The sequence below is a fragment of the Phyllobates terribilis genome, unplaced genomic scaffold (assembly GCF_046119375.1).
Source record: "Phyllobates terribilis strain yellow unplaced genomic scaffold, ASM4611937v1 Scaffold_36__1_contigs__length_13169755, whole genome shotgun sequence".
NCBI classification, from domain to species: Eukaryota; Metazoa; Chordata; class Amphibia; order Anura; family Dendrobatidae; genus Phyllobates; species Phyllobates terribilis.
Genome location: NW_027362796.1, coordinates 10,665,207 through 10,693,205, shown reverse-complemented (window position 1 = coordinate 10,693,205; position 27,999 = coordinate 10,665,207). Strand labels below are relative to the sequence as shown.

General features: G+C 52.3%; 2 protein-coding genes and 1 pseudogene across 2 annotated transcripts in view; 1 reads left to right on the top strand and 2 right to left on the bottom strand.

Annotated features, from left to right (window-relative positions):
* Nucleotides 1–27,999, top strand: part of LOC141182832 (uncharacterized) — a 618,372-nt gene that overhangs the window by 88,050 nt on the left and 502,323 nt on the right. The window lies entirely within an intron of this gene.
* The window catches only part of LOC141182848 (uncharacterized), a 248,286-nt pseudogene that overhangs the window by 2,289 nt on the left and 217,998 nt on the right, over nucleotides 1–27,999 (bottom strand).
* LOC141182846 (uncharacterized) lies at nucleotides 347–26,790 on the bottom strand. Its single transcript, XM_073660975.1, has 6 exons — nucleotides 26,245–26,790; nucleotides 25,936–26,115; nucleotides 25,729–25,852; nucleotides 25,548–25,645; nucleotides 25,020–25,110; nucleotides 347–563 (listed from the first exon to the last, which is right to left on the bottom strand). The coding sequence occupies exons 1-6, from the start codon at nucleotides 26,320–26,322 to the stop codon at nucleotides 439–441; spliced, it is 696 nt and encodes a 231-aa protein (XP_073517076.1). The 5' UTR covers nucleotides 26,323–26,790; the 3' UTR covers nucleotides 347–438.

The window sequence follows — 27,999 nt, the reverse complement described above, 5'->3', positions numbered from 1 at the left end:
AATTAGAAATGTAGTATCGTTCTTCTGATTCGCTATGTCACTTACCCCATGTTCAGAACATTGCAGTAGATTAGGTATCCATGGTTACTACCACTCCTATAGTGACAGTTAGTTGCTAGTAGTCATAACCATGGATACCTAAGCTACTGAAATGCCCTGCACATGGGGTAAGTGACATAGAAAATCAGGAGAACTATACCACATTTCTAATGGGAGGTATATGCTATTATTATTATTATTACTACTACACCTACTATATTTTGGGGTATAATTTTGGAGGTGAGAATACCCCTTTAAGGCTGCATGCTTAGGATTTATCCGGGGCTCATCCAGATGCCCTATTCTATTGTCTTTTTGTGATTACATTTATCCCTCTTAAATGACTTTTTGTATTTTTATGTGTTCTCAATTGCGTTCTAATAAATTGTATTTTTAATCTCAATATTGTCTCACATTTCTCCATATACAGTCATAGCCGAAAGTGTTGGCGCCCTTGAAAATATTCCAGAAAATGAAGTATTTCTCCTGTTTTGTTATACACACGCTTATTTCTGTTGTGGGTACTGGAACAACACAAAAATAAAAAGAGAGAAAAAAAAGTCCAAAATTAGGCCAGACAAAATTGTTGGCACCTTGCCAAAATACACTTTCTGCCATGACTGTATGTATTATATAAGACGGTGATGTTAACAGTAGACGCTAAAGTAGGGACTACTGCAGGGGTCTCAAACTCAGCTGGGTATATGGGCCGCACACAGAAAAAAAATTAATTTGGGGGGCCGCATTCTTTGCAGGACAAAGTGACATTTTTAGTGATACCATTTTTTTTCTATACAACTTTTGAACATTTTTGCTGTTTTATTTTTTATAGCTTGGGTCGTTATGGATGTGGCGATAATAAAACGTGAACTTTTTTTTTGTTTACTTTAGTTTAGATATAAAGCAGCATTTTTAGTGGCAAAATATTTTTTCATGCTTTATTTTGAAGAAGTTTTTCTGCCAATATCTTGTAGTAATGTGCCCCACCCTGGTCTGCATCTTGTAATGTTCCCCATCTTTGTCCCCATCTTGTCGTAATATTCCATACTGGGCCCCATATTGTCATAATATCACATACCGGTCCCAATATTGAAGATATGTCCTCATCTTGTAGTAATGCCCCATCCTGGTCCCCATCTTGTTGTAATGTCCCCATCTTCTAGGAATGTCCCCATCCTGGTCCCCCTCTTGTAGTAATGTCCCCAGCCTGGTCCCCATATTTTAGGACTGTCCCCAGCCTGGTCCCCATGTTTTAGGACTGTCCCCAGCCTGGTCCCCATGTTTTAGGACTGTCCCCAGCCTGGTCCCCATGTTTTAGGACTGTCCCCAGCCTGGTCCCCATGTTTTAGGACTGTCCCCAGCCTGGTCCCCATCTTGGAGGACTGTCCCCAGCCTGGTCCCCATCTTGGAGGACTGTCTCCAGCCTGGTCCCCATCTTGGAGGACTGTCTCCAGCCTGGTCCCCATCTTGGAGGACTGTCTCCAGCCTGGTCCCCATCTTGGAGGACTGTCTCCAGCCTGGTCCCCATCTTGGAGGACTGTCCCCAGCCTGGTCCCCATCTTGGAGGACTGTCCCCAGCCTGGTCCCCATCTTGGAGGACTGTCCCCAGCCTGGTCCCCATCTTGGAGGACTGTCCCTTGTGCCGTTCTACACATACAAGAGAAAAAAAAATAAGATTCTTCTCACCTGTCCTCCGTTCCCTCAGCATCCTTTCTGCACCTGTGGCCCGCAGGCACCATAGACCCTGATCGTGGCCCGGTCCAGGAGCTGCCGGCAGCTGCGCTTCAGTTCAGTTTATTGCTGCGCAGAGACCGGCTCTCTGCATAGCAATACCAGTGCCAGCCGCCGGCCTATCAGAGGCCAGCAGCTGACATCTGCGCGTGTCAGTGACGTCATACGCCGCTGCGCTGGGACGCAGATGTCAGCTGCTGGCCTCTGATAGGCCGGTGGCTGGCACTGATATTGCTGTGCAGAGAGCCGGTCTCTGCGCGGCAATACACTGAACTGAAGCGCAACTGCCGGCAGCTCCTGGACAGGGCCACGATCGGGGTCTATGGTGCCTGCGGGCCGCATGAAGCAGCCTGAAGGGCTGCATGTGGCCCACGTGTTTGAGACCCCTGGACTAATGGATTGCGCTGGTGGAGATGCTGCACTAAATCCACAGGGTCACATAGTTCATTGTGTATGTGCCAAATTAACTAAAATGTTATTGCTAATTTTTAGTTAAGCTGTTCCCTGGTTTTGACTAGATTATTACCTGACCCTACTTCTAAATAGAGATGAGCAAACCTTTCAAGGTTCGGTTCAGATCTGCGAACGTCCCGATGCGCGCCGAACAGGAAAAGTGGCATTAATTGACCCAGAATACAAATAGTATAATTGCACAGCATGGATGCATGGGACAGGGCATGGGACCGGGTTTCGAGCAGCATTTCTAGCTTAAACATTGATCAGTAACACGTGGATGAGTGACAGGTGTAGGCCTGGTGCTCTGAGAGCCCTGCCAAATTCAGGGAACACACATGAAGGAAACCCAAACATTTCCAAAAATTAGGGGCTGACACCAGGAAAAGTGTCATTAATTGACCTACAGTAGAAATTTTATAATGGCACAGCAGAAGTCAGCCATGGGCCATGCATGAGGTATCAGGGTCTAGGCCAGCATTTAAAGCTTTGAATTTAAGTTCAATTTAAGATGAAGTGGCTGAGGGAACGGTGTAGGCTGCTGTGCTGGGAGCCCTGATACCACATGCAACAGCGTGTAGCATAGGCGTCTCTGCCCCCTGCCAGGCAGAGAAGCCGTCCCCCTTACCACCGCGCGTGCCGTCCTAAAAGTCCCAGGCCAATGGCCAGAGGACTTTCCCTATTTAAAGCACCTCCTCCAATATGGAGGTGCCCGTGCAAGGTTGTTGCTCTGTGTTTTTACTGTTGCTTCAGCCCTCAGGTCCCTCTGTAAGTCAGTCCTGTCCGCCAGTCTGTTTTTCAGTCCAGCCCGCCAGTCTGACTACAATCCAGCCCGACAGTCTGTCTACAGTCCAGTCCGCAAGTCTGTCTATGGGCTCTGCCCGCCTGCTTACCTGGAAGCACCTGCCAGTTACCTGCCGTGTCCGCCAGCCTGATTACCTGGAAGCACCTGCCAGTTACCTGCCATGCCCGCCAGCCTCCTTTCCTGCAAGCACCTGTCTGTTACCTGCCGTGCCCATCAGCCAGCTTACCTGGAAGGACCTGCCAGTTACCCGTTGTGCCCGCCAGCCTGCCTATCCGGAGCACCTGTCTGGCTATCTGCCGAATCAGCCTGCTTATCCGCTGTACCGGTCTGTTCCTGCTGTTAGAACCCTCCTGTTAGTTTTTTTTCTGTCTTGTTGGTCACATGACTTTCTGCCTTTATAATCCAGCTCCGCCCTTCTGGCTTTGCTGGACTTCAGTGTTACTTTTACTCTTGAGCTAGCCAGGTGCCTTGTACCTTACTCAGTAGTTTGTTTGGTCCTTGGACCACTTTGTACTTTTTGTTTGTTTGTCTTTTTCCTGCTACAATTTCTGCTAGGAGGTGTCCAACTTTTTCCCAGTCCTTAGTTCTTGTAGGGAGCCCTCCCTTATATCTATAGGTCTGCGTTCAGACAAGCCGAGGACTGAGGCGGGTCTGTTCACAAGGAACAGGTCCCCCGCTGCATCGTAGGGAATCAGCTTAGTCCTATCGTAGGGACAGTCTTCCTTTCTTTCCTTAGTGCTTGTAGCAGTTCATAACACCTGCCATCAGACCCGTGGGAGTCACCTGCTCTCATACAAGGTCGGTTCCAGAGTGTCACCGGGTCCCCCTGCTCGGTCCCTCCCTGGTTCACAGAGTAGACTGAGCCGCCGTGCGACCTTGGTCAGGCCGAGTAAGTACTTAGTCATGCCCCTCTGGTCCCTCCTTGCACCGCAGCACAGAGGTTCCACCACCCGGACCCGTAACAGTTTGCACGGGCCATGGAACCCGGTGGCCCCCAGGCTCCTTCAATCTCTGACCTGTACCAGGAGGTCTCACATCAGAGATCCCAACAGGAGACTATCCTGACCTATCTGCGGAAACTCAATTCCCGCCTGGACACGCTGTCCACCCCGTCTGTGTCCGTCTCTAGCTGAGCGGCACCCGCTCCAGCGGCACCTCAACCTGCTGGCTCTATAGCACCCGACTCTGGACCCCCGGCTCTCTACGCCTCCACGTTTTGGTGGTGACCCTGTCTTATGTCAGGGCTTCCTAAATCAGTGCACGCTGTATTTTGAACTCCTGGCATGTCCGTTCTCCTCCGACCGGGCCAAGGTGGCGTTCATCATGTCTCACCTCACCGGGGAGGCATTGGCATGGCTAAACCCTCTGTGGGAGAGAGGGGATCCCCTGGTGTCTGATCTTCCGGCTTTCCTCACTGCCTTCCAGAAGGTCTTCGATGAGCCCGGACGAAAATCTTCTACTGCCTCGTCACTTCTCTGTCTCCGCCAAGGGAGTCTCATCGTGGGCCAGTATGCCATACATTTTTGAAACCCTCGCATCTGAGCTTGCCTGGAACAACGAGGCCCTGGTGTCCACCTTTGGGAGGGTCTTTCCGGATGGATCAAGGATGAGCTAGCCGGTCGTGACATCCCTACTACCCTGGACGACCTGGTGTCATTAGCTACCCGGATTGACATCCGTTTTCAGGAACGTGCCAAGGAGACTACCCGGGAGAGAAGATTTCCACGTCTCGCTCCTGTATTCCAAAAGCCTGCCTCTCAACCAGCAATTCCCTGGGCATGTTCGCCTGAGCCCATGCAAATTGACCAAACCAAGATGGTCAAGTCTCGCCAGGAGACGCGCTGAGCTGAGGGGAGTTGATTCTACTGTGGCAGTAAAGAGCATCTGATCCAATCCTGCCCGGTGAGGCCGGGAAACTCCAGTGTCTAGGACCGCTCTGAGAGGTCGTCCTAGGCAAGAGTAAATCCTCTCCGTCCTTGACCCTATCTGTTTCCATTTCCAATGGTGAGACCCGCTTCTTTGAGACTGCCCACCTGGATTCCGGAGCCGCTGGGAATCTCATTTCACAGGCTGTAGTGGATCGGTATCAGATTCCTACCATACGTCTGACTGAACCATTGGCAGTCGCTTCCGTGGATGGGAGACTTCTTCTGGAGATCATCTTGCTCGTCACAGAGCCTTTAACCGTTCTACTCCGGCTAATCTACCTGGTCTGCCGGCACCCTTCTGGTCCTATGCGGACGTCTTCGACAAGAAGGAGGCTGAGACACTACCACCTCATAGGCCGTATGATTGCCCAATCGACCTGGTACCCGGTGCTTCTCATCCCCATGGGCGTATCTACCCCTTGTCACTGGCTGAGACCCGGGCCATGTCTGAGTACATAGAAGAGAATCTTGCTAGGGGATTCATCCAGAAATCTACTTCCCTGGCTGGAGCAGGATTCTTCTTCGTTAAAAAGAAAGATGGCTCACTACGTCCCTGTATCGATTACAGGGGTCTTAACCAGATTACCATCAAGAATAAGTACCCCCTGCCTCTCATCTCGGAGCTGTCCGAATGCCTAAAAGGCGCGAAGATCTTCACCAAGCTCGATCTTCGTGGGGCATACAATTTGGTCCGGATCGGCCAGGGAGACGGGGGGGAAGACGGCATTCAACACGGGACGGTCACTATGAATATCGTGTGATGCCCTTTGGTCTCTGTAATGCCCCAGCTGTCTTCCAGGAGCTGGTTAACGACATCTTCCGTGATCTCCTGTATTCTTGCATGGTATTATACCTGAACAATATCTTGGTCTTCTCTCTGGACCTGCCCACACACCGGAGGGATGTTTGTCAGGTTCTGCTAAGGCTCTGGCAGAATTGCCTATACGCAAAATTTGAGAAATGCCTCTTTTAGCAGACTTCCCTTCCGTTCCTGGGATATATTATCTCCGAGACTGGTCTACAGATGGATCCCGAGAAGGTTTCTGCCGTCTTAAAGTGGCCCCGACCGGAGGGGTTGAAGGCGATTCACCGATTCCTGGGCTTCGCAAATTATTACCGCCTCTTCATCCCTCATTTCTCCTCCCGGACCGCTCCCATCTCCGCGCTCACCCTTAAGGGAGCAAATCCCAGGGAATGGACTTATGAAGCAGAGGAGGCCTTCGTCTCCCTTAAACAAGCTTTCTCCTCTGCCCCTGTGCTGCACTGTCCGGATTGCAACAAGCAGTTCTTCCTGGAGGTTGATGCATCCTCCTCCGGAGCCGGAGCGGTGCTCACCCAGAAATCCCCGTCCGGGAGTGGTAACCTGCGGCTTCTTCTCCAAGCTCTTCTCCTCGTCCGAGTTCAACTACTCCATAGGAGATCGTGAGCTGCTAGCCATCAAATTGGCACTGGAGGAGTGGCGCTAGCTGCTGGAGGGGGCTCTGCACCCGGTGGTCATCTACTCTGACCACAAAAACCTGGCCTATTTACAAAACGCCCAAAAAAGACTCAATCCGCGTCAGGCCCGGTGGTCTCTATTCTTTGCCCGATTCTGCTTTACTCTACACTACCACCCTGCGGACACAAACATTAAAGCCGACGTTCTATCCTTCTCATTCCTGTCTTCCGACCAAGAGGAGGAGCTTCTGCATATCATCGACCCCTCCAAAGTAATGACTGTGGCTCCGTTTGACCTGTCTCGTCTTCCACCCGGTAAGACCTTTGTAGCGGTTCCGGATTGTAAGAAGGTTCTTCTCTAGGGCCATTCATCCAAACTAGCTGGCCATGCTGGACAGAGGAAGACCTTCCTGCTTATCGCCGGGCATTACTGGTGGCCTTCCATACTGTAACGGGGCCGGGTGGTGGAACCTCTGTGCCTTGGAACAAGGAGGGACCCCGAGGGGCAGGTGTTATTCTGGGGACGACCTTGTAATAGAGCAGGTGGCTCCCATGGGTCAGATAGCTGGGACAGACCGGTGTAGCGAGTGGACACAACGGGTAGGTAGCAGTCTCTGGGTGAGTAGCCGGGTGGTCACGGTACGTGACGGAAGAAGTCTCTTGGCAGGCAGGCAGGTGGTCACGGCAAGTGACGACTGAGTGGGTAAGAGTCTCATGGCAGGCAGGCAGGCAGGTGGTCACTGCAAGTGACGGCTGAGCGGGTAAGAGTCTCTTGGCTGGCAGGCAGGTGGTCACGGCAAGTGACGGCGGAGCCTCCAGGTAGGCTAGCAGGCGGGTAGCAGGGGAGCACTCGCAGGTGAGCGGGCTAGCAGGTACGGCAGGTAGCAAGCAGGTAACTGGCAGGTGCTTCCTGATCCGCAGGTGGACTTGCCCATAGACAGACTGGCGGATGCAGGGGACAGACTGTCGGGCTAAAGAGAAGACAAGCAGGCAGACAGGACTGGTAGTCAGGCTGGCAACGGGACCTGAGGACTGAAGCAGAGGTGAGTATGCTTTGCAACAACTTTGCTCGGGCACCTCCATTTTGGAGGAGGTGCCTTATATATGGGAAGTCCTCCGGCAATTGGTCGGGGACTCTTTAGGACGGCGCGCGCAGTCCCTTTAAGAGAGGGGGAGCGCGCGCGCGCCCTAAGCACAGTGCCCGGGAAGGAGCGCGCGCCGGCAGCAGCGAGGGAAGGAGCGCTGGAGGACGCTGCGCGCTGATCAGGAAGGTAAGAGGGACGGCGTCTCTGCCTAGCAGAGGGCAGAGACGCCGATGCTACACATACGCAAGGATGTTGCGGACTTAGTAACGGCTTGTTCCTCCTGTGCCCGTAACAAGGTGCCCAGGCATCTTCCAGCCGGCCGTCTCCTTCCTCTTCCCGTACCTTCCGCTCCGTGGCAACACATTGCTATGGACTTTATTACGGATCTCCCTGTTTCTGTCGGTTGTACAGTCATCTGGGTGGTCGCTGACTGCTTTTCTAAAATGGCCCACTTCATCCCGCTGCCTGGTCTCCCGTCTGCATCTGTGCTGGCTAAGGACTTCATCCATCACATCTTTCGTCTCCATGGCCTACCCCTCCACATTGTGTCTGATCACGGGGTCCAGTTCACTTCGCGCTTCTGGAGAGCTACGTGCAAGCTGCTGGATGTCTCCTTGGATTTCTCCTCTGCTTATCATCCTCAGTCCAATGGTCAAGTGGAACGTATCAACCCGGTCCTTACAAGCTTCCTTCGGCACTTCGTTAACGCTCACCATAACGATTGGGTTGAGCTCCTACCCTGGGCCGAGTTCTCCTATAACAACCATGAGAGCGAGTCTTCTTCCAAATCCCCGTTCTTTGTGGTCTTCGGTCAACACCCCCGGATTCAGTTTCCCGTCTCTTCTTCAGTGAACAATCCTGCCGCGGAGTCTCTGGTCAGTGAATTTTCTGCTATTTGGGAAGACACTAGATCCGCACTTCTTCAGTCCTCCGAGCGGATGAAGAAACATGCTAATAAGAGACGTCTGGATCCGCCTCAATTCCGTCCGGGAGACAAGGTCTGGCTCTCCTCCAAATATGTTCGTCTCAAAATACCATCGTATAAGTTGGGTCCGCGGTTCATCAGCCCATTCGAGGTTCTGAACCAAATCAATCCCGTGACTTACAAGCTAAAACTCCCAGCCACCTTACGGTTTCCCAACTCCTTCCACGTATCTCTTCTCAAACCAGTTGTTCTTAATTCTTTTTCTGACGATCCAGGTACCACCCGAGCTCCGGTCTCCGCTGAGGACGTCTATGAAGTAGAGAACATTTTGACCACCAAAAAGGTAAGAGGAAAAAACTTTTTTCTGGTGGATTGGAAGGGGTTTGGCCCAGAAGAGAGGTCTTGGGAACCCAGGGAGAACATCCATGCACTTCTTCTTCTTAAAGTATTTCTTGCAAGCCTAAAAAAGAGGGGGCATAAAGGGGGGGTACTGTAGCATCGGCATCTCTGCCCCCTTACCGCCGTGGTCCTGGTCCGGCATCTTCCGGCCTCCCTGCTGCTGCACGCAGCTTCCCGGGCACTGTGCTTAGGGCGCGCGAGCGCTCCCTCCCTCTTAAAGGGGCCGCGCACGCAGTGCTCAAAGTCCCCAGCCAATGGCTGGAGGACTTTTCCTATTTAAAGCACCTCCTCCAACATGGAGGTGCCCATGCAAGGTTGTTGCTCTGTGTTCTTACTGTTGCTTCAGCCCTCAGGTCAATCTGTAAGTCAGTCCTGTAAGCCAGTCTGTTCTTCAGTCCAGCCTGCCAGTCTGACTACAATCCAGCCAGACAGTCTGTCTGCAGTCCAGCCTGCCAGTCTGTCTATGGGCTCTGCCCGCCTGCTTACCTGGAAGCACCTGCCAGTTACCTGCCGTGTCCGCCAGCCTGCTTATGTGGCGCCCCTGAGGGTTCGGTCGCCACAGAGGTACTGCATCTCACCCAAAGGTGTGGTAGCTCACTCTCAGGTAAGGAAGGAGTACAGCCCGGGACCCTAACACCTGCATCCAACACTACACTACTCCAGACCAGCTAGGAGGGCAAGATGTGTTGCGCTTCCTGCTGAGCCCTGTCCCTGATTGGAGTGGGGGGAACCAAAGTAGGGGGAACCATGTAGTGGGTGGAGGAAGAAAATCAGGGGAGCATTGGACGAAGTGATATAAAAAGAGGGTGGAACGTTCTAGAGGGAGTTCAGACAGTTCAGTGAGAGGAAGAGTTGGGAGCAGGAGCTCTGCTCTGGAGGAGGGCCTGAGGAGAGGCCCTGGACAGACTGAGGAGGAGAGGAGCAGGAGAAAGGCTCCAGGAACGTAGAAGGGACCCCAGGGGTACGGGAAGTGCTGGAGGCCACCCGTACGCCCGAATCTGCCAGGCGGTGGAGGGGTCAGGTCGCACAGTGGGGACTGATCCCTAAACTAGCAGAGTTCTTCAAGTCTCAACTAGGAAACCGGAGGCTGTAGTGTTTCAGGTACTGCAGCCACAATCCACATTAGTCTCACCAAGAACGTAACCATAGAGGACCCAGGGGACAGAGAAGACGTCGCCCGTCAAGGTCCGCGGTCACTGGATTTGGACACTAGGTGGGAGGTGTAGGGAGATGGCCAGGAGGAATACACAGAAGGGGGTCCTGCTATGTACTCTGGAGGTACCTGAGGGTTGGCGGAACCCCTGCCAGGTGAACGCAGCGCGACGTGGGAGGCTGTAAGCTGTACAGTGCAACCTGAGGAACTTGACAACTGTGAGTAAAACCCTGAAGACGGCACCCCACCGTCTCTATCAGTTATTGCTGCTGCGACATCACCTCCTGCACTACACCGCAACATCAGTAACATCTACACTGCCCTGGAGCTAAGCTCTACCTGTGGAGAGCTAAACCAACTCTGCTGCATTTACACCAGCTCCAGACGACCTGCTCCGCAGCGGCGGCTCCATATAGCCGCATACCACAGGTGGCGTCACAAACTGTATATAAAGACTATAAATCCCCTGTAAATATTCCCCTTTTGACTGATCGCCCTGGGTCATGGACCGGGTCACCGCCACTGTGACATCTCCCCTAGCAACGACCGGCCCGGCACCGAGTACCCCACGGCCCAGGGGGCGCGTCACTTACCTGGAAGCACCTGCCAGTTACCAGTTGTGCCCACCAGCCTGTCTACCCGGAGCACCCGTCTGGCTATCTGCCGAATCAGCCTGCTTATCCGCTGTACCGGTCTGTTCCTGCCATCTGACCCATGGGAGTCACCTGCTCTAATACAAGGTTGGTCCCAGAGTGGCACCTGGTCCCCCTGCTCGGTCCCTCCCTGGTTCACGGAGTAGACTGAGACACCATGTGACCTTGGTCAGGAGGAGTAGGTACTTAGTCACGCCCCTCTGGTCCCTCCTTGCACCACAGCACAGAGGTTCCACCACCCGGACCCGTAACACAGCGCAAGCTGCTTTTCTGCTAAGCCACACTCAAGAGGCACAAATATCAGTTTTGTAGGCTACTATTGGTAGAAAAATTTAAGGATAGTAACACAGGTTGTTGACTGAAAGTAAGTGCAGGCCTGCCGGTCTGGGAGCCCTCCTGCTACAGGCAACACACATGAAGGAGACCCAACCACAAGTCTCCACATTTCTAAAAATTATTGCCATACACCACTAAAGTGGCATCAATTTCACCATAGTAGAAATAGTATAATGGGGCTCTGACACCCCTTCCACTACAGGCAACCCAGCAGACGGAGACCCAACTTGGAGTCTCCACATTTCAAAAAATTGGTAGTAACATCAGCAGCAGTAGCAACAGCAGGTACAGAAGGCACGACAAAGGTGTCACAGGCTGCAATAATGCGAGATCAATGCAGCACACTAAAAACTACACCATTGCCTAGTCTGCACAGTCTGCGATTGGGGTGCAAAAGTCATTGGAGATCCAGGACTTGTTCATCTTGATGAAGGTTAGGGGGTCTACACTTTCATGGGAAAGTCAGCTGCGCTTATCAGTCATGACACCACCAGCAGCGCTGAAGACACATTCTGAGAGAACGCTGGCTGCCGGGCATGACAAAACCTCCAAGGTGTGACAAGTGAGCTCAGGCCACTCTTCCATTTTTGAAGACCAAAATGCATAAGGGTCCAAACCCCTCTTATGACATTGATATTGAGATACTCCTGCACCATCCTCTCCAGTTGTTCATTATGCGTCAGACTTGTACTCTGTTCTGCTGGTGAACGAACTGGTCTAAAAAATGTGTGAAACAACTTACAGAAATTGCTTGTGCCACTTACCCCTGCTGCTGCTAATGTTTTTGCGTTGACAACTCGACGTTCCCAGGATTGGAAGTCTAGAACTGCGATGCACATTGTGTGCCTCACTGCTGTCTTGGGGAAAAGCACTCTTAAGATTGTCTACAAGTGTGTTTCGATACTCCAGCATGCATGCGTCCCTTTCTAGAGGAAAAAGCATCTGGTAAAATTTACTCTTGTATCGTGGATCTAAAGGAAGGGCAATGTCAGGATTCTGTTGCCCTTCTACAGTTTGGCCACTAGTGGCCGCTATTGTTCACTTTAATATTGTGTTCACTCCTTACCACAAGAGACTGCTGTTGTGTTCTGCAATTGCCCTTTACTAAGATGGCGGATTCTGAATCTATGGAATCCATCTTGTTTCCTGTTTGGGCCTACTTAAAGCCACATGGATCTCTCACTCATTGCTTGAGTAGTGTGTCTTGTTATTAGCCTAGTTTCAGTCTCCAGATCTTGAACATTCTAACCCAGACTGATCTATTCACCCTGGATTGTATCCTGCAAACTCCTTGCTATCTCCAAGAACTTTTACTACCACTTGCTTGCTGTTCCTGCTGGTGCTCCTTTGGCCACTGGTTTCCAACAGTACTACGCCAGTATCGTAACAAGCAACCCAGTAGTCAGCATTATTTCTAATCCTAACAATACGGCCATCATGTTGCAGATAGTACAGCAAGAAAGCGCTCATGTGTCGGGCGCTTCCATGAGGTCCAAGTCAATGATGTGTTGGTGGCGGGGTAACACTCAAGCTTGCTTCCTCTGTCCCCTCCCACCAACCACGGACAACAGAGGGGGGATCATTATCCTCTTCATCTCCTGACTGTTGCGTGCCCATCACCACTTCCTCCTCGTCCTCCTCCATTTGTTCCTCGGCTCCTGCACCTTCACTAACAGTTTGTCTGGTATCATGAGACCCCTCGATCACTGTAATTCACCCTCCCATGGCACCAGCTTGTGCGACGACAGTCCGGAACTTAGAAATATTGTTATCCTTTACGCATCCTCCTCTTCCTGTGGGACCACCACCTCCTCCAGCAGACTATTCTATGTGTGCTTCAGCATGTAGATGACCAGAATAGTGATGCGGATGATGGCATAGTCAGCGCTAACCATTTCGAAACTGTGCAGAAGGGTGCAGAGGTCCTTCATCTGTGCCAACTCCCCAAGCGTATTTCGCACGTCCGTACTGCGTTGGCCTGGGCTATGTGTGGCACCCCAGGGGTCTGGTTTTCCACAGTAATGTAATGTTATGTCTGAGAGCAGGTGGGAGGTCCTTTGGTCAGGGATCCTGTGCATGCCACACCTCCTGCCCAGTCTTGGGAGGGGAAGAACTTCCCCTGTATAAACCCGGGGCTGAGGCAGGGTGAGTCAGACAAGGAGAGTGGAGACAAGAAGCAGCATAGGAAACAGCAGAGTTACAAGGAGTCAGGGGCTGGCAGCTGCAGAGTTCGCCCTGACTAAGAAGATTCTTTACCGGACCCGGAGTCCGAGGCTGTGGGGACTAACTCCTACCCAGCAGCAGAATCCGTCAGGCAGGGGATTTCAGGTCCTCTGGCCCAGAAGCCCGAAGGCACGGTCACACGCGTGGGACCAGCACCGCCATCGTGGAGCGGAAGCCATTAGAAGGCCCCGAGTCACCGGCCATACGGGTGAGCACCACACGGTACACTCAGGGACGTGGGCTACTTACATCAGCTTCTAGCAAGGTAGCCAGAAGAGTACAGTCAGTTTGGGAGGCCTACAACTACGCCTGGCCAGGGGAGATCCCATCTGCTCAAAGACTGACCAGGCCCCGTTTGCTAGCAAGTACTCCGGGAGGGTCTGTCGTTGTTACCAGTAAAGACCCTGAACTACACCGTACCATCTCTGAGTGGTTCCTGCTACCCCCATCATCCACGTCGGCTGCCCTGAGGCCATACCCCTCCCGTTGGGGGTTATACTATCACGCTGCACAATCCTACCACCGGCCTCAGCGGTCTGCCCTGCAGCAGCAGCTCCCTGGCTGCACTCAACGGGTGGCGTAGTCCTCAACTATTTACTACTAATAGACTGCCGTCTAGTTTGACTCCCTGGGCACGGACCGGGTCACCGCCACGAGACTACAACCCTCCACTGATCCGGCTCCGGGTAGGCTCCCGCGTGCGCAACGCAGCGCGACACAGGCCCAGGGGCGCGTCAACTTTGGCGTAGTCGGCAGGATCTCATGCCCGCAACCACCGGGTACTGCGTGCCTGAAAAGCAAAGACTGTTCAAACTTACCAGTGGTGAAGATTCCCGCTATCCGTGGAGGTTTCCCGCCATCCGGCGCCATCTTCTACCTTCTTCCCGCCATCGGTGAAGTTTCCCGCCATCCGGCGCCATCTTCGGCCTTCTTCCCTCCATCCGTGGAGTTTTCCCGCCGTTGGACGCCATCTTGGGGACGCCGCGCGGGAAGAAGAGGGGCGTGGACTCTGAAAGCGCGCGAGAACTGAAGCCCCGCCTCACGTCCGGACGTTGCGTAAGGTCCTGGAAGGAGCCCAGCAGACGCCGACGTCACAGGAGCGCGACGGAAGGTCCTCAACCCTGACGATCCACTGCGGAGCCGCGGCCTACGGAAGAGGATCATCGCAAGGTAGGCCACGGTCCACTAGGGGGGAGGAAGATGTCGGATACGGAGGAGAGCTTCACTGCCCCAACCCCCGCCAGCGCTACCGCTGCTGCAGTTATGCCCTTCACCATGCCCTATATCCCGGGAGCAGCCTGGCTACCCCAGTACTCAGGGGAGTTACATACCCTGCATGACTTTAGAGAAAAGCTGGATAGCCTCTTCCAGGTGTACCCCCTCACAGAAGAGCAAAAAGTGAGCATCCTGGTGGCCCAACTAACCGGGGCAGCCAAAAGGGAAGTAAAATCCTGGCCACCTGGGAGGAAGACTGTCGCAGGGATACTAACCCGGCTGAAGGACACCTTTGATACCCGCACCTCAGCCGAGATTAAGCTTAGATTCTACGGGTGCAAGCAGCGAGCGCATGAGAGTATAAGGGACTATGCACTAAACCTACAAGAGGCCCTGAGGGCCATAAAGCAGACCGACCCTGATGGGGTGGGAAACGAGGACAGGCTGTTGACTGAACAATTTATAGAGGGTTTATATTGCAATGCCCACCGAACCCAGTTGCGGGCAATGGCCTTACAGGATCCCCATCTGGACTTTGCACAGTTCAAGGACAGAGCCATCCGGGTGCTCCGAGAACCGGCACCAGGTGGCGTTGTGACCCACAGACGCCCCACTACCACTTACTACCAGGAGGCGGCGCCCTTGTCAGCAGGGCCTGTGGGAGCTGATGCGCAGGCTTTGGACAATGACCCGGCTCCAGACCTACACCATCAGGTCCAAGAGCTAGCTAAGAGCGTTGCTGCGCTAACCCGAACTGTGCAGTCTTTACAGGTTTCCACCCCAGGGAAGATCCAGCTGGAATCCGGACCGGAGGACATCCCGTGGCGTCGACCAAGGAGGACCCCACCGGCCAGAGGAAGACCCAGTGACCGATACAGCGAGGACGGACGACCCATCTGCCGCCGCTGCAATCAATCCGGACATATGGAAAGGTACTGTTCTTTAAACGGGCACAACCTGGGGTAGAGGGCCAACCCCCAGGAAAAAGATCACCAGGCCCATCGAACTGGCGCGACAGATATGTGGGAGGACGTCCAGTCTTGCCTGTGGTACTGGATGGCATTCCCATGAGTGCCCTACTGGATACCGGGTCACAGGTCACCACCATCATGTACGTGCTCTTCAAGCAGTACTGGAATGACTCGGATATTACCCACTACCCTGACGACGACTTGAGTATCATCGCCAGCAATGGCCAGCCCGTGCCACAGATCGGATTTAAAGAGGTGGCCCTCAAAATCGGTAGAGTCGAACTGGCCGCACAGGGACTGATCATTGTAGATATTGATAAACATGAGAGTCACCCAAAAATAACTCTGGGAACTAACGTAATTGAAAATTGTCTTGCAGAGGTGATTTTCCTTTTACAGCAGGTTGCCAAGAACGCCAGCTCCGGCGAGCAGCGGGTGCTCCAGAAAGAGATCCGGGCACTGATGCAACGGCAACAAGTGGAACTCTCCGGCGGTGAGATTGGTAGCGTAAGAATGTGTGACCCTTTTCCTATTGCCATGCCCCCAAAAAGTGAAATGATGATTTGGTGCCGGTCAGCTATTGGTCTGAGAGGAAGAGTTTACCAGGCAATGGTGGAACCAGTTTACTCAGACAGTAGGCCCACCATTTTGACAGCACGGGGGGTGGTCAATGTACGCCATGGGAGGGTGCCCATTCGCATAATAAATATCGGGGAGAGGGAAGTGTACCTGCCCCGGTATGCCACGCTAGCCAAATTATATACCACTAATCAAAATTCTATACAATCTGTGGAACCCTTGCCTCCATCTCACCCGGAGGAAGGTAACGGCTCTAAGAAAGACATGGAGGACTGGTGTCAGCAACTACATTTGGGTACTGATTCCACTCCCTCACATCAGAAACAAGGAGTCTATCGGGTGGTTCAAGAGTATGAGAGAGTGTTTAGTAAACACCCGTTAGACTTCGGGCGAGTCAAGGGGGTAGAACACCGCATCCCCACGGGAGATCATCCTCCCATAAAAGAGAGGTATCGACCCGTACCCCCTGCACACTACCAACACGCCAAGGGGATGCTTCGAGACATGAAGGAGGCTGGGGTAATCCGGGATAGCTGTAGCCCCTGGGCAGCCCCACTAGTTTTAGTCAAAAAGAAAGACAACACCATGAGGATGTGTGTAGATTACCGGAAAATCAACCGTATCACACACAAGGATGCGTACCCCTTACCAAGGATAGAGGAGTCATTGGCTGCTTTAAGATCTGCTAACTTCTTCTCTACCTTGGATCTCACTAGCGGGTACTGGCAGGTTCCTGTAGCAGAGGCGGACCGGGAGAAGACCGCATTCACCACCCCGATGGGACTTAGCGAGTTCACCTGCATGCCGTTCGGACTCTGCAACGCCCCAGGAACCTTCCAACGATTAATGGAGTGCTGTCTGGGCCACAGAAACTTTGAGACGGTCCTGTTGTACCTGGACGATGTCATCGTATACTCCAAAACTTATGAGGACCACCTGAAACACCTGGCGGAGGTGTTCGAAGCTCTGGCGAGTTACGGCCTAAAGGTGAAACCCTCCAAGTGTCACCTCCTGAAACCAAAGGTGCAATACCTGGGACACGTGGTGAGCGCTGACGGAGTGGCTCCCGACCCCGATAAGATCACCGCAATTAAGGGATGGCCAAGCCCCTCCAGCGTAAAAGAAGTGCGGCAGTTCCTAGGGTTGGTAGGCTACTACCGAAGGTTTATTCCCGGTTTCACCAAAAAGGCAGCGCCTATGCAGGACCTCCTGATAGGCCAGTCCCGGAAGGCCAAGAACCAGAAGCCGCCCTTCAAATGGGAGGAGCTAGAAGAGGAGTCCTTCCGCCAGCTGAAGATGGCCCTCACGGGGGATGAAATCTTGGCGTACCCGGACTATAGCCAGCCCTTCATCCTCTACACCGACGCCAGTAACATCGGGCTAGGAGCCGTACTGTCCCAGATTCAGCAGGGGAGAGAACGAGTAATCTCCTATGCCAGCCGAAAACTGCGACCCACCGAAAGGAACCCCGAGAATTACAGCTCATTTAAGTTAGAGTTCCTGGCCGTGGTATGGGCAGTCACCGAGCGCTTTAGGCATTACCTCGCTTCTTCCCGGTTCACCGTATACACGGATAACAACCCGTTGATACACCTGGACACGGCAAGACTCGGTGCCCTGGAGCAGAGGTGGATGGCCCGTCTGTCCAACTACGAGTTCACAATCAAATACCGGGCAGGACGCTCCAATACTAACGCGGATGCCCTGTCCAGGATGCCCAACCTGCCGGACGAAGGAGAAGATCCGGAGGGACTGGAAGAAGTTGAACTCCCTGCGTTCCACCGTCATGGGACTATCCAGTATTCCCACCGGGTAAGGGGTAAGCAGGCTGCTACGTTGAACCCCTTACCCCACTACAACTGGGCGGAAACGCAAGACAGCGACCCTGCCGTCCGACTAGTGAAGGAGATGCTGACTCGGCCGGAGGCTCGCCTTGAACCAGACGCTCCGGAGGAAGCCAAACAACTATGGGCGGAGAAGAGTCGACTATTCCTTTACAAGGGGAAGTTGTGCCGCAGAATGGTCAACTCCCGGACGCATGAACTACTCTGGCAAGTAGTGGTGCCACGAAGAGACGCAGCCATGGTGATGGAGGCATACCACGACGGAGCTGGACACTTCGGGTGGAAAAAGCTGGAGTTCCTGCTGCGCGAGCGGTTCCACTGGGTAGGCATGAGGGGAACCATCGAGAAGTGGTGCAGAGACTGTGGCCCGTGCAATCTGAGAAGGAAGGACCGGGCCAGCCAGAAGACTCCCCTGCAGTCCATCGTCACCCGGCAACCGTTGGAACTGGTATCCTTGGATCATGTAAAACTGACCCCAAGCAGAAGTGGCTACGTCTACGCGTTAACCATCGTGGATCATTACTCCCGGTTCTTGGTTGTCGTCCCCGTCAAGGACTTAACGGCTCAAACAGCAGCTAGAGCCTTCCAGCAGCACTTCTGCCGTCCACACGGGTACCCGGACCAAGTGCTGACGGACCAGGGACCTGCCTTTGAAGCGGAGGTCTTCCAGGAATTCTGCAATCTGTATGGCTGCTGGAAGATAAGGACGACACCCTACCATCCGCAAACTAATGGACTTTGTGAAAAAATGAACCAGGTGGTAATGGATCTTCTAAAAACATTGCCCCTGGAAGAACGCAGTCTGTGGCCTGAGAAGTTGACCGATCTGGTGGACCTATACAACCACATCCCGGTAGGTTCCACCAACTGTACCCCGGCTTACCTAATGAGGGCGAGACCTGGTAAGTTACCTGTTGACCTGGAAATGGGAGTCCTGACACCCGAGGACACTTCACCAGAAACAGACTGGGACACAGAGAGGCAGCAGCAGTACCGGAGAGTACAAGAGAGCGTGGAGCGAAGTCTCTGTCAAGCTAGGGAAAGACAAGAGAAAACTTACAACCAGTATGCTCCCGCTGTTCCCCTGGTACCCGGAGAGCAGGTCTTGAAGAGGAAAAGACGGCTCCACAAGTTGGATGACCAGTGGGAGAAGGACCCGTACACTGTACTGCCCTCAAGCCACGAGAACCCGAAGGTCTGTACCATCAGTAAAGACGGAGGGGAAACCACAGCCATTGTGTCCCGGGACCACCTGAAGAAGTGTCCCGAACAACTGAGGAACCCTGAAGAGGAACAAGAAGACCATCGACCCGTGGGAGAAAGGGAAGATATGGTTAGTACCGTGCTCGGGGACTTCCCTCGGTCTTGGACTCAAGTCAATGGTGCAGTTGTGGTACCCGTACTCACCTTCCTCCAACCATCATCCCAAGAACCAACGGAGCAACGGGTAGAGCTGGAAGAACAGCCGGTCCAGGAGGCAGAAGACTCCACACGAGTAGAACAGGAGAATCAACCCTCTGCTTATAGTGAGCCTGCCGTACCCCTAGTGAGACAAAGAGCCGGTAGACAGCTGCCCAGTTTACCCTTGACAGCTCCTACACCCTGTAGTTCAGGGCCAGACAGTCAGCTCCGTAGGTCCACTAGGGCCACTAGAGGCCAGTTACCCGCACGCTGGAGAATTTGAAGTGTAAAAATAGTTTTATTTATGTTTATCTGTGTATTGTTGCTTGTGTATAATTTTCCAGTTGTTTTTAGGAAACCTTGGTGGATTTACCGGGAATCCTTGTACATAGTTGGAGCGTAACCCAGGATGGACTAGAGACTGTTAAGGACTCGGGGTAGGACAGACCCCTACCTGGTTACGTCTCCCTGTGTTGGTGAAATGGACACCTTGCTTCTTTCAGAGACTGCACCCGGTTGCGGACACGCCGTAACCATCTTTATATGTTTTCTTATTGTATTATTAATGTTTTTGCCTTGTTATGTTTTTCTAAATGTGTTTAGTCCCGGAGTACTAAATTTCACTAGGGGGGAATGTGGCACCCCAGGGGTCTGGTTTTCCACAGTAATGTAATGTTATGTCTGAGAGCAGGTGGGAGGTCCTTTGGTCAGGGATCCTGTGCATGCCACACCTCCTGCCCAGTCTTGGGAGGGGAAGAACTTCCCCTGTATAAACCCGGGGCTGAGGCAGGGTGAGTCAGACAAGGAGAGTGGAGACAAGAAGCAGCATAGGAAACAGCAGAGTTACAAGGAGTCAGGGGCTGGCAGCTGCAGAGTTCGCCCTGACTAAGAAGATTCTTTACCGGACCCGGAGTCCGAGGCTGTGGGGACTAACTCCTACCCAGCAGCAGAATCCGTCAGGCAGGGGATTTCAGGTCCTCTGGCCCAGAAGCCCGAAGGCACGGTCACACGCGTGGGACCAGCGCCGCCATCGTGGAGCGGAAGCCATTAGAAGGCCCCGAGTCACCGGCCATACGGGTGAGCACCACACGGTACACTCAGGGACGTGGGCTACTTACATCAGCTTCTAGCAAGGTAGCCAGAAGAGTACAGTCAGTTTGGGAGGCCTACAACTACGCCTGGCCAGGGGAGATCCCATCTGCTCAAAGACTGACCAGGCCCCGTTTGCTAGCAAGTACTCCGGGAGGGTCTGTCGTTGTTACCAGTAAAGACCCTGAACTACACCGTACCGTCTCTGAGTGGTTCCTGCTACCCCCATCATCCACGTCGGCTGCCCTGAGGCCATACCCCTCCCGTTGGGGGTTATACTATCACGCTGCACAATCCTACCACCGGCCTCAGCGGTCTGCCCTGCAGCAGCAGCTCCCTGGCTGCACTCAACGGGTGGCGTAGTCCTCAACTATTTACTACTAATAGACTGCCGTCTAGTTTGACTCCCTGGGCACGGACCGGGTCACCGCCACGAGACTACAACCCTCCACTGATCCGGCTCCGGGTAGGCTCCCGCGTGCGCAACGCAGCGCGACACAGGCCCAGGGGCGCGTCATATGCAAAATTACATACTTCACCAGGGCTTGTCGTAACATGTGCAGAGTTGAATTCCATCATATCGGCACATTGCATATCAACCGGTTAACCAGTAAGCTGAAAGACCTCTGTAATGATGCAAGTTGATGAACTGTGGGGTGCGAACTGCAAAAGTGAGAACACATTGACGTGCTTTCTGCAGCAGCACATGCAGGCTGGGATATTGGAGAAGAAATTGCTTTACCACCAGGTTGAGGACATGAGCCATGCATGGCAAATGTGTGAAGTTGCCCTGGCGTAGGGCCGCCACCAGGTTCACACCGTTATCACACACGGCCTTTCCTGGCTCCAAGGTCAGTGGAGACAGCCATTGCTCAACTCGGCCTGGATAGCTGTCCACAACTCTTGAGCTGTGTGACTGTGGTCTCCAAGGCATATTCATTTAAACACTGCCTGACTGGGGTTAGCCCTGGCTGCGCAGTACGGAGTTGAGGGTATTCTCTGTCCACTGTTGGAACCCGTGTCTCATTAAGGCATAGGTTTAAGGCACAGGTGGAGGCCCTAGAGGAGATGGAGGAAGGAGAAGCAGTTTTAGATACAGAGGTTTGTCCGGCAAGACTTGGGTATTCCAAGACTTGTGGAGCAGTCCCTTTCCCACCTGCCCCCACAGTCTCACAGTGCCCAGTCATCAAGATGTAATGCCCCTGGCCATGCTTGCTCTTCCAGGTGTCAGTGGTGAAATGCACCCTGTCAGACTTAGATTTTTTCAAGGAACGTGTGATGTTCCTTGACGTATGGCCCAAGACATCTGTAGCGATGCAAGTCGATGACTCGCAGGGTGCCAATGGTGGAAGTGAGCACACAGTGACCATACTTTCTGCAGCAGTGCAGCCAGGACGGGAGAGTGGCAGAGAAATTGCTGTACCACCAGGTTGAGTACGTCAGCCATACGAGGCACATGTGTGAGGTTGCACTGGCGTAGAGCCGCCACCAGGTTCTCACAGTTATCGCACACGGGCTTCCCTGGAACGCAGGTCTCATAAAGGCACAGGTTGAGGGCGCAGTTGGAGGCCCTGGTGGAGGGGGAGGAGGCAGAAGCAGAGGATGTAGTGTTACATACAGAGGTTTGTCCCGCAAGCCTTGGGAATTCCAAGACTTGTGGAGCAGTCCCTTCCCCTTATGCCCCCACAGCCACCAGAGTCACCAGTGCCCAGTCAGCAAGATGTAACGCCACTGGCCATTCTTGCTCGTCCAGGCGTTTGTGGTGAAAGCATCCTGGCGGACATAGATTTCTTTCATGAAATCGGTGATGTTGTCTGCAACATGCTGGTGTAGCACAGGCACAGCTTTCTTAGAGTAGTAATGGTGATTGGGCAGCTGGTACTGGGGGACTGCGATGGCCATCAGCTTTAGGAAACCGTCTGTATCCACCAGTAAGAAAGGCAGCATTTCCGTAGCCAACAGATTGGAGATGGTGAAGTTCAAGCTCTTAGCTTTGGCATGTGTAGGAGGAAACAATCTTTTACCTGACTACAACTGCGGGACCGAGGACTGGCTGCTGTGCTGAGAGGGTGGAGTAGGGTGAACACGACAAACTGCTGGACTGTGAGTGAGGTGCAGGCAGAGATGTTATGGTGAATTGAGAAAGATGTGGTGTGCTTGGTGTCTGAGATCGGTCAAAAACAGCAGGCACGTCCACTTCCATAACAGCTGACGGGCTCTCACTCACCCCGACTGTACCGGATAAACAAGTGGAGGTTCTGCGGCCGGAGACTTGTGTGAGAACACTTGCCACGGTGATGGAGGAGGAAGAAGCAGCAGATGTGGTTGATGGGGCGGCCGGTGGTTGGCGAGGCCCGCTAGTCCGCATTTTAGCGTAGTGAGATTCTAACGCATGTTGATCGCGCATGTGCCGGTTCATGCATATAGTAGTCAAATTATTGGAATTTTTGCCTCTACTGAATTGTTTTTTACAAAGTTGGCAGATAAAGTGAGTTTGGTCATCCTTTGCGGTCTCAAAAAAGGCCCAGGATAGCCAACCCTTCCGCCCCTGCAAACTGCAGACCCGTGACCACTGCTGGTCACAGCCAGAGTTGTGGCTGAGGATGCAGTGTTTGTCGTGATTGCACCACCCCGTGTCTGTGCCTGAAACTGCAACGTAATCTCCTCGTCTTCCTCCTCCTCCATCATCTCTGCTGAACTACTCAGCTGTGTGCCTCTGGGTTTACACCAATTGGGATCTAGAAGCTCATCATTATCCTTTCTATTCTCCCACTCCTCGCCCCGATAGTCACCCTCCTCCTCTTCCTGCCCTGACAGCACAGTACAGTCCATGTGCGCCTCAGGAATCTGAGTCTCATCAGGATCACCTCCACCCCCAGGGGTTAACGTCTGGTGACGAGGGCCTGGATTCTGCTTAGACCCTACTTCATTTGGCCCCGGATCCAACTGAAAAAAATTTGGGCATCGGTGCAGATGCTTTCCTCCTCTAAAGTCTTTAAATCTTTGGAGCAGACCTCTGATGCCCATGGAATTGAGTGTGTGAACAGCTCTGCAGACTCACCCATCTGTGGTTCCGCACAGTCAGTTGGATGGTTGGAGATTTGTGATGTGGGGGGAAACAAGGATAATTGGGGTGCCATCTCTGAGGATTGTACTGTGTGTGATGTTAAGGTGGAGGAAGAGGACACTTGATGCAGTGCTTGCCATCTATTGGAGCACATGCTCTTTCTGGCCCTGGTCTACAAAGCGCACCGCTGTGCGACTGCCAAAGAAAGGAAGTGGAGTAGTCCGTCCAGTAACAGAAGTTGTCAGTTGTCTTTGGATAGGACGAGCCGGTGTTTGTTCAGTAAAGCTTTCAGTAACATTACCACCTACCCCACATACACCTGGTACACCAAGCCTATTTCCCCTTCCACCATGAACTTGCTTTCCCCACTCATGTTGGATGTACCCTTCTCCTCTTTTAACCAGCTGTTTCACAACCCTAGACCCAGACCTGTCCGTCAACTGTCACTAGAATAACAATCAGTATTTATTTGCTGAGATAGTGTGGCTAGACCACAGAATTAGCACAAAAGATTTATATGCTGAAATGTGGAATCCTGGCTGGACCACACAATTAGCGCAAAGGATTTAGATGCTGAAATGTGCAATCCTGGCTGGACCACACAATTAGAGCTAAGGATTTAGAAGCTAAAATGTGGACTGCTGGCTGGACCACACAATTAGCACAAAGGATTGATCTGCTGAAATGTGGATTATTGGTGGGACCACACAACTAGTACAAAGGATTGATCTGCTGGAAGGCCGATTTGACACAAGATCCTATCTATCTGAACGAGCTGACAAAAAGCCACCTAGCGAACGATCTGACTATTTCCAGCAGCAGCCTCACTATGCTGTTACACTGACAAAATAGCGCCAAAGCCACATGTCTGCTTTTTATATGGTGAGGGACATGTGGCTTCGGTAGCCAGTGACACAAGCCCTTGTTTCTGGACGTTGTGGATTGTTTCTGCACCCTGATTGGCTGCCGGAATCTCCACACATTAAGTTAATAAACAACAAAAAAAAAGGATAACAGTCTGCCGCTCCTCTTCCCTCATCAAACATGTCATCCCCACACATCATACAGAACCACTATCCTTGACAAAGTCCTAACAAAAGCATTAGTGGAATCTCTATCATTTACCAAACTTTGGCCGAATTTTGCCGATTTTGAGGAAAATGCTCGGGGGTCCAAACATGAATCTGAATGTGCCATGTTCGTGTCGACTTTGAGATTGGCGAACGTTTTCCGAACAAGTTCACTCATCTTTACTTATAAACCCTTTCCTAATCTGTCTACATACTTCTTGTTGACCTCAAAACGGTTTGGCTTTTCACTTGACTGCCCTTCCGAGACGTGTAGTGCTGCTAGATATTGACCTTGGCTTCTCCAGCTTAGATGTCCACCTGCCTGACTTCTGTGTGTGACCCGGCTTTCTTCTTGACATTCAGCTGTAATCTGGCAACTCACAACTACATTACAATTGGAGACATGGTGCCTTTCTGCAGCAAATAAAATTCCATTTAACCACTGAAACTTTGCTACCAAAATGCGTTAATCAAAAAAGGTGTAAAAAAAAGCTTTTTTTGTTATGCATCAAATCTATCAGTAAGTAAAATGCACGTCAATTAATTGTGTGATCAAACTCATAACATAATGAGCACAGGATCTGTGACTTCTCTGCATTTTGCGGTCACTACTCACCTGGGCGGTCATATGTAGGAATCTCCTCTTTACGAGGCTCATCACCCCTCACATATGTCTCTGTAGTATTAATATGGGTCAGATCTTCACCCTGAAACAAATATTGTAAAAGTCATAGAAAAATGATGACCAAAACCAACATGACAGCAGTAGTTATAGGAGACAAATAGCTGCCAATCTCCTGTATAAATCTAACCTCTCAGCTCCATATTAAAAATATGAAGGTATTTTACACTACAAAACTGGTGAAAATACCGTGATAAATTGGGGCCCTAATGGCTATGGCCAACTTTATTCCTGTTATTTCCACCATTGTGGGTGGGTATTTGGGTCAGATCTTAACCCTGAAACAAATACTGTAAAAGTCACAGACAGATGAGAAGTCACATTTACGATCAGCTCTAATCCTGCCATCTCCACCGTTCTCATTACACAAGTAGAAACCATATAATACAAGACTGAACACAAGACCTTCACAGCCATCTACACATCATAGGGGGGATCTCATGACACCTTCTCTCCATCTACCTGATGATCCTGAAGAACATTGGGATCTTCTTGTTTACAGTCCTGTGGAAGAAGAGGACAGGGACATCTCTCTGGTGTTGTCCTCTTACTGGATAGATCTGGAGGAAACACATACAGGGACTGAATTCATTCTTTACATACAGATAATTATAGGCCGTGTGTGTTTAGTCCTGTCTATTACCTGGTGATGTGAGGGGCTGGGGAACCTCCATCATGACGTCCTTGTACAGATCTTTGTGTCCTTCTAAATACTCCCACTCCTCCATGGAGAAATAGACAGCAACATCCTGACACCTTATAGGAACCTGACACATACAATGATACCATCATCCCCCCGATCCCTTCATAGCGTTACTGTATAATGTCCCAGCATTCCCAGCAGTGTCACCTCTCCAGTCAGCAGCTCAATCATCTTGTAGGTGAGTTCTAGGATCTTCTGGTCATTGATGTCCTCATTTATCAGGGGGTGAGGTGGAGGCCCCGTGATTGGGCTCAGAGGTCTTCCCCATCCCTCAGAGACAGGGTCCTGACAGCACTCACTAGAGGTCTTCTTCACTACTGTGTAATCCTGGTTATGGAGAGACACATTAATAAATCTCACTCCAGACATTTCCCGAGTACTCACCTCTCCAGTTCTGTCCATCTGTTATTCCCATAGATAAGAATGATGTAATGTGACGTCATCAGAATCTCTCACCTCTCCAGTAAGCCGGAAGAGGATCTCTAGGGTGAGGTGTAATATCCTCTCCGCCATCTTCTTCTTGTCTTTATCCATCCACTAAGGTTTAAGGTAAATTTTCTAGAAGATGGAAGATAATGATGAACAACTCGCTGTTCACACGTTCAGTTTTTTCAGCTTCTTTTAACCCTTTCAGGTTTCTAAAACAGTTAGAAAAAGTGACCTGAAACAGCAGATAAGACCCCAAAGTCCTGTCAGGCGGCGTTCTGCTCTGAGGCCTGAGACGGGTGTTATAGTGGGATCACAGGACTCCGTCTGTTATTAGGGAGATTCACATTAACGAGAAAAGGAAAAGGATCGTTCCGTAATGGCCTCAATGTGCTGCGTGTGATTGAGGGAGCGGCTGCTGGAGGATCCTTCATTACATGAAGAACACGAGAAGAAAACGACGTCCAAGAGACCGAACCCGAATCCTGCGAGAGAGTAATGGAGACGGTACCGACCTCCACCTGCAGAGCCACCACCACATATATGGCTGCTCTGTGCGCACAGGACCTGTGATGAGGTCACAGGAGGGGAGGAGTCAGGGGTCACATGATCAGGGGCCTCAGTGGATGCAGGACTCTGCTGTGCTGGTTGTCATGGTGCTGGATGAGCTGAAGTTTATGTGTGGGGTCAGGAGGGGTTTACAGTGTGGATGTAGCAGAGCCGTGTGTGTACGAGGTGTACGGAGCGGAGCCGTGTGTGTACGAGGTGTACGGAGCGGAGCCGTGTGTGTACGAGGTGTACGGAGCGGAGCCGCGTGTGTACGAGGTGTACGGAGCGGAGCCGCGTGTGTACGAGGTGTACGGAGCAGAGCCGTGTGTGTACGAGGTGTACGGAGCAGAGCCGCGTGTGTACGAGGTGTACGGAGCGGAGCCGCGTGTGTACGAGGTGTACGGAGCGGAGCCGCGTGTGTACGAGGTGTACGGAGCGGAGCCGCGTGTGTACGAGGTGTACGGAGCGGAGCCGCGTGTGTACGAGGTGTACGGAGCGGAGCCGCGTGTGTACGAGGTGTACGGAGCGGAGCCGCGTGTGTACGAGGTGTACGGAGCGGAGCCGCTTGTGCACGAGGTGTACGGAGCGGAGCCGCATGTGTAAGAGGTGTACGGAGCGGAGCCGCTTGTGTACGAGGTGTACGGAGCCGAGCCGCGCGTGTACGAGGTGTACGGAGCGGAGCCTTGTGTGTACGAGGTGTACGGAGCGGAGCCGTGTCTGTACAAGGTGTAAGGAGCGGAGCCGCGCGTGTACGAGGTGTACGGAGTGGAGCCACGCGTGTACGAGGTGTACGGAGCGGAGCCACGTGTGTACGAGGTGTACGGAGCGGAGCCACGTGTGTACGAGGTGTACGGAGCGGAGCCACGTGTGTACGAGGTGTACGGAGCGGAGCCACGTGTGTACGAGATGTACAGAGCGGAGCCGTGTGTGTACGAGGTGTGCGGAACAGAGCCGCGTGTGTACGAGGTGTACAGATTAATACTTATTAATCCACAAAGCTGTAAATATCCTAGAAATCAAGACTGAGGGGCTTTTATTTGTTTCTTCACCTTGACCATGAAGCTTCTAATCAATATATCCCGGTTTATCTATCTGCATCCTCTGACTAGAGCGACTTCTGTGTCACTAAGACGAATGATGATGGAAGTGTATGTGCATGAAGGAAGTGTGGCAAGACGACTCGCTCGGCTCTCCTGGAGGCAGACTCAGGACACACGTTCTCAGGTTTCCTTTCTG

Coding starts and splice junctions, on each gene's coding strand:
- LOC141182846 (XM_073660975.1), bottom strand. CDS start 26,322: ATGGATAAAGACAAGAAGAAGATGGCGGAGAGGATATTACACCTCACC. Junction 25,853..25,935: donor TTGAGCTGCTGACTGGAGAG/GTGACACTGCTG, acceptor TGTATGTGTCAG/GTTCCTATAAGGTGTCAGGA. Junction 25,646..25,728: donor CCAGCCCCTCACATCACCAG/GTAATAGACAGG, acceptor TGTTTCCTCCAG/ATCTATCCAGTAAGAGGACA.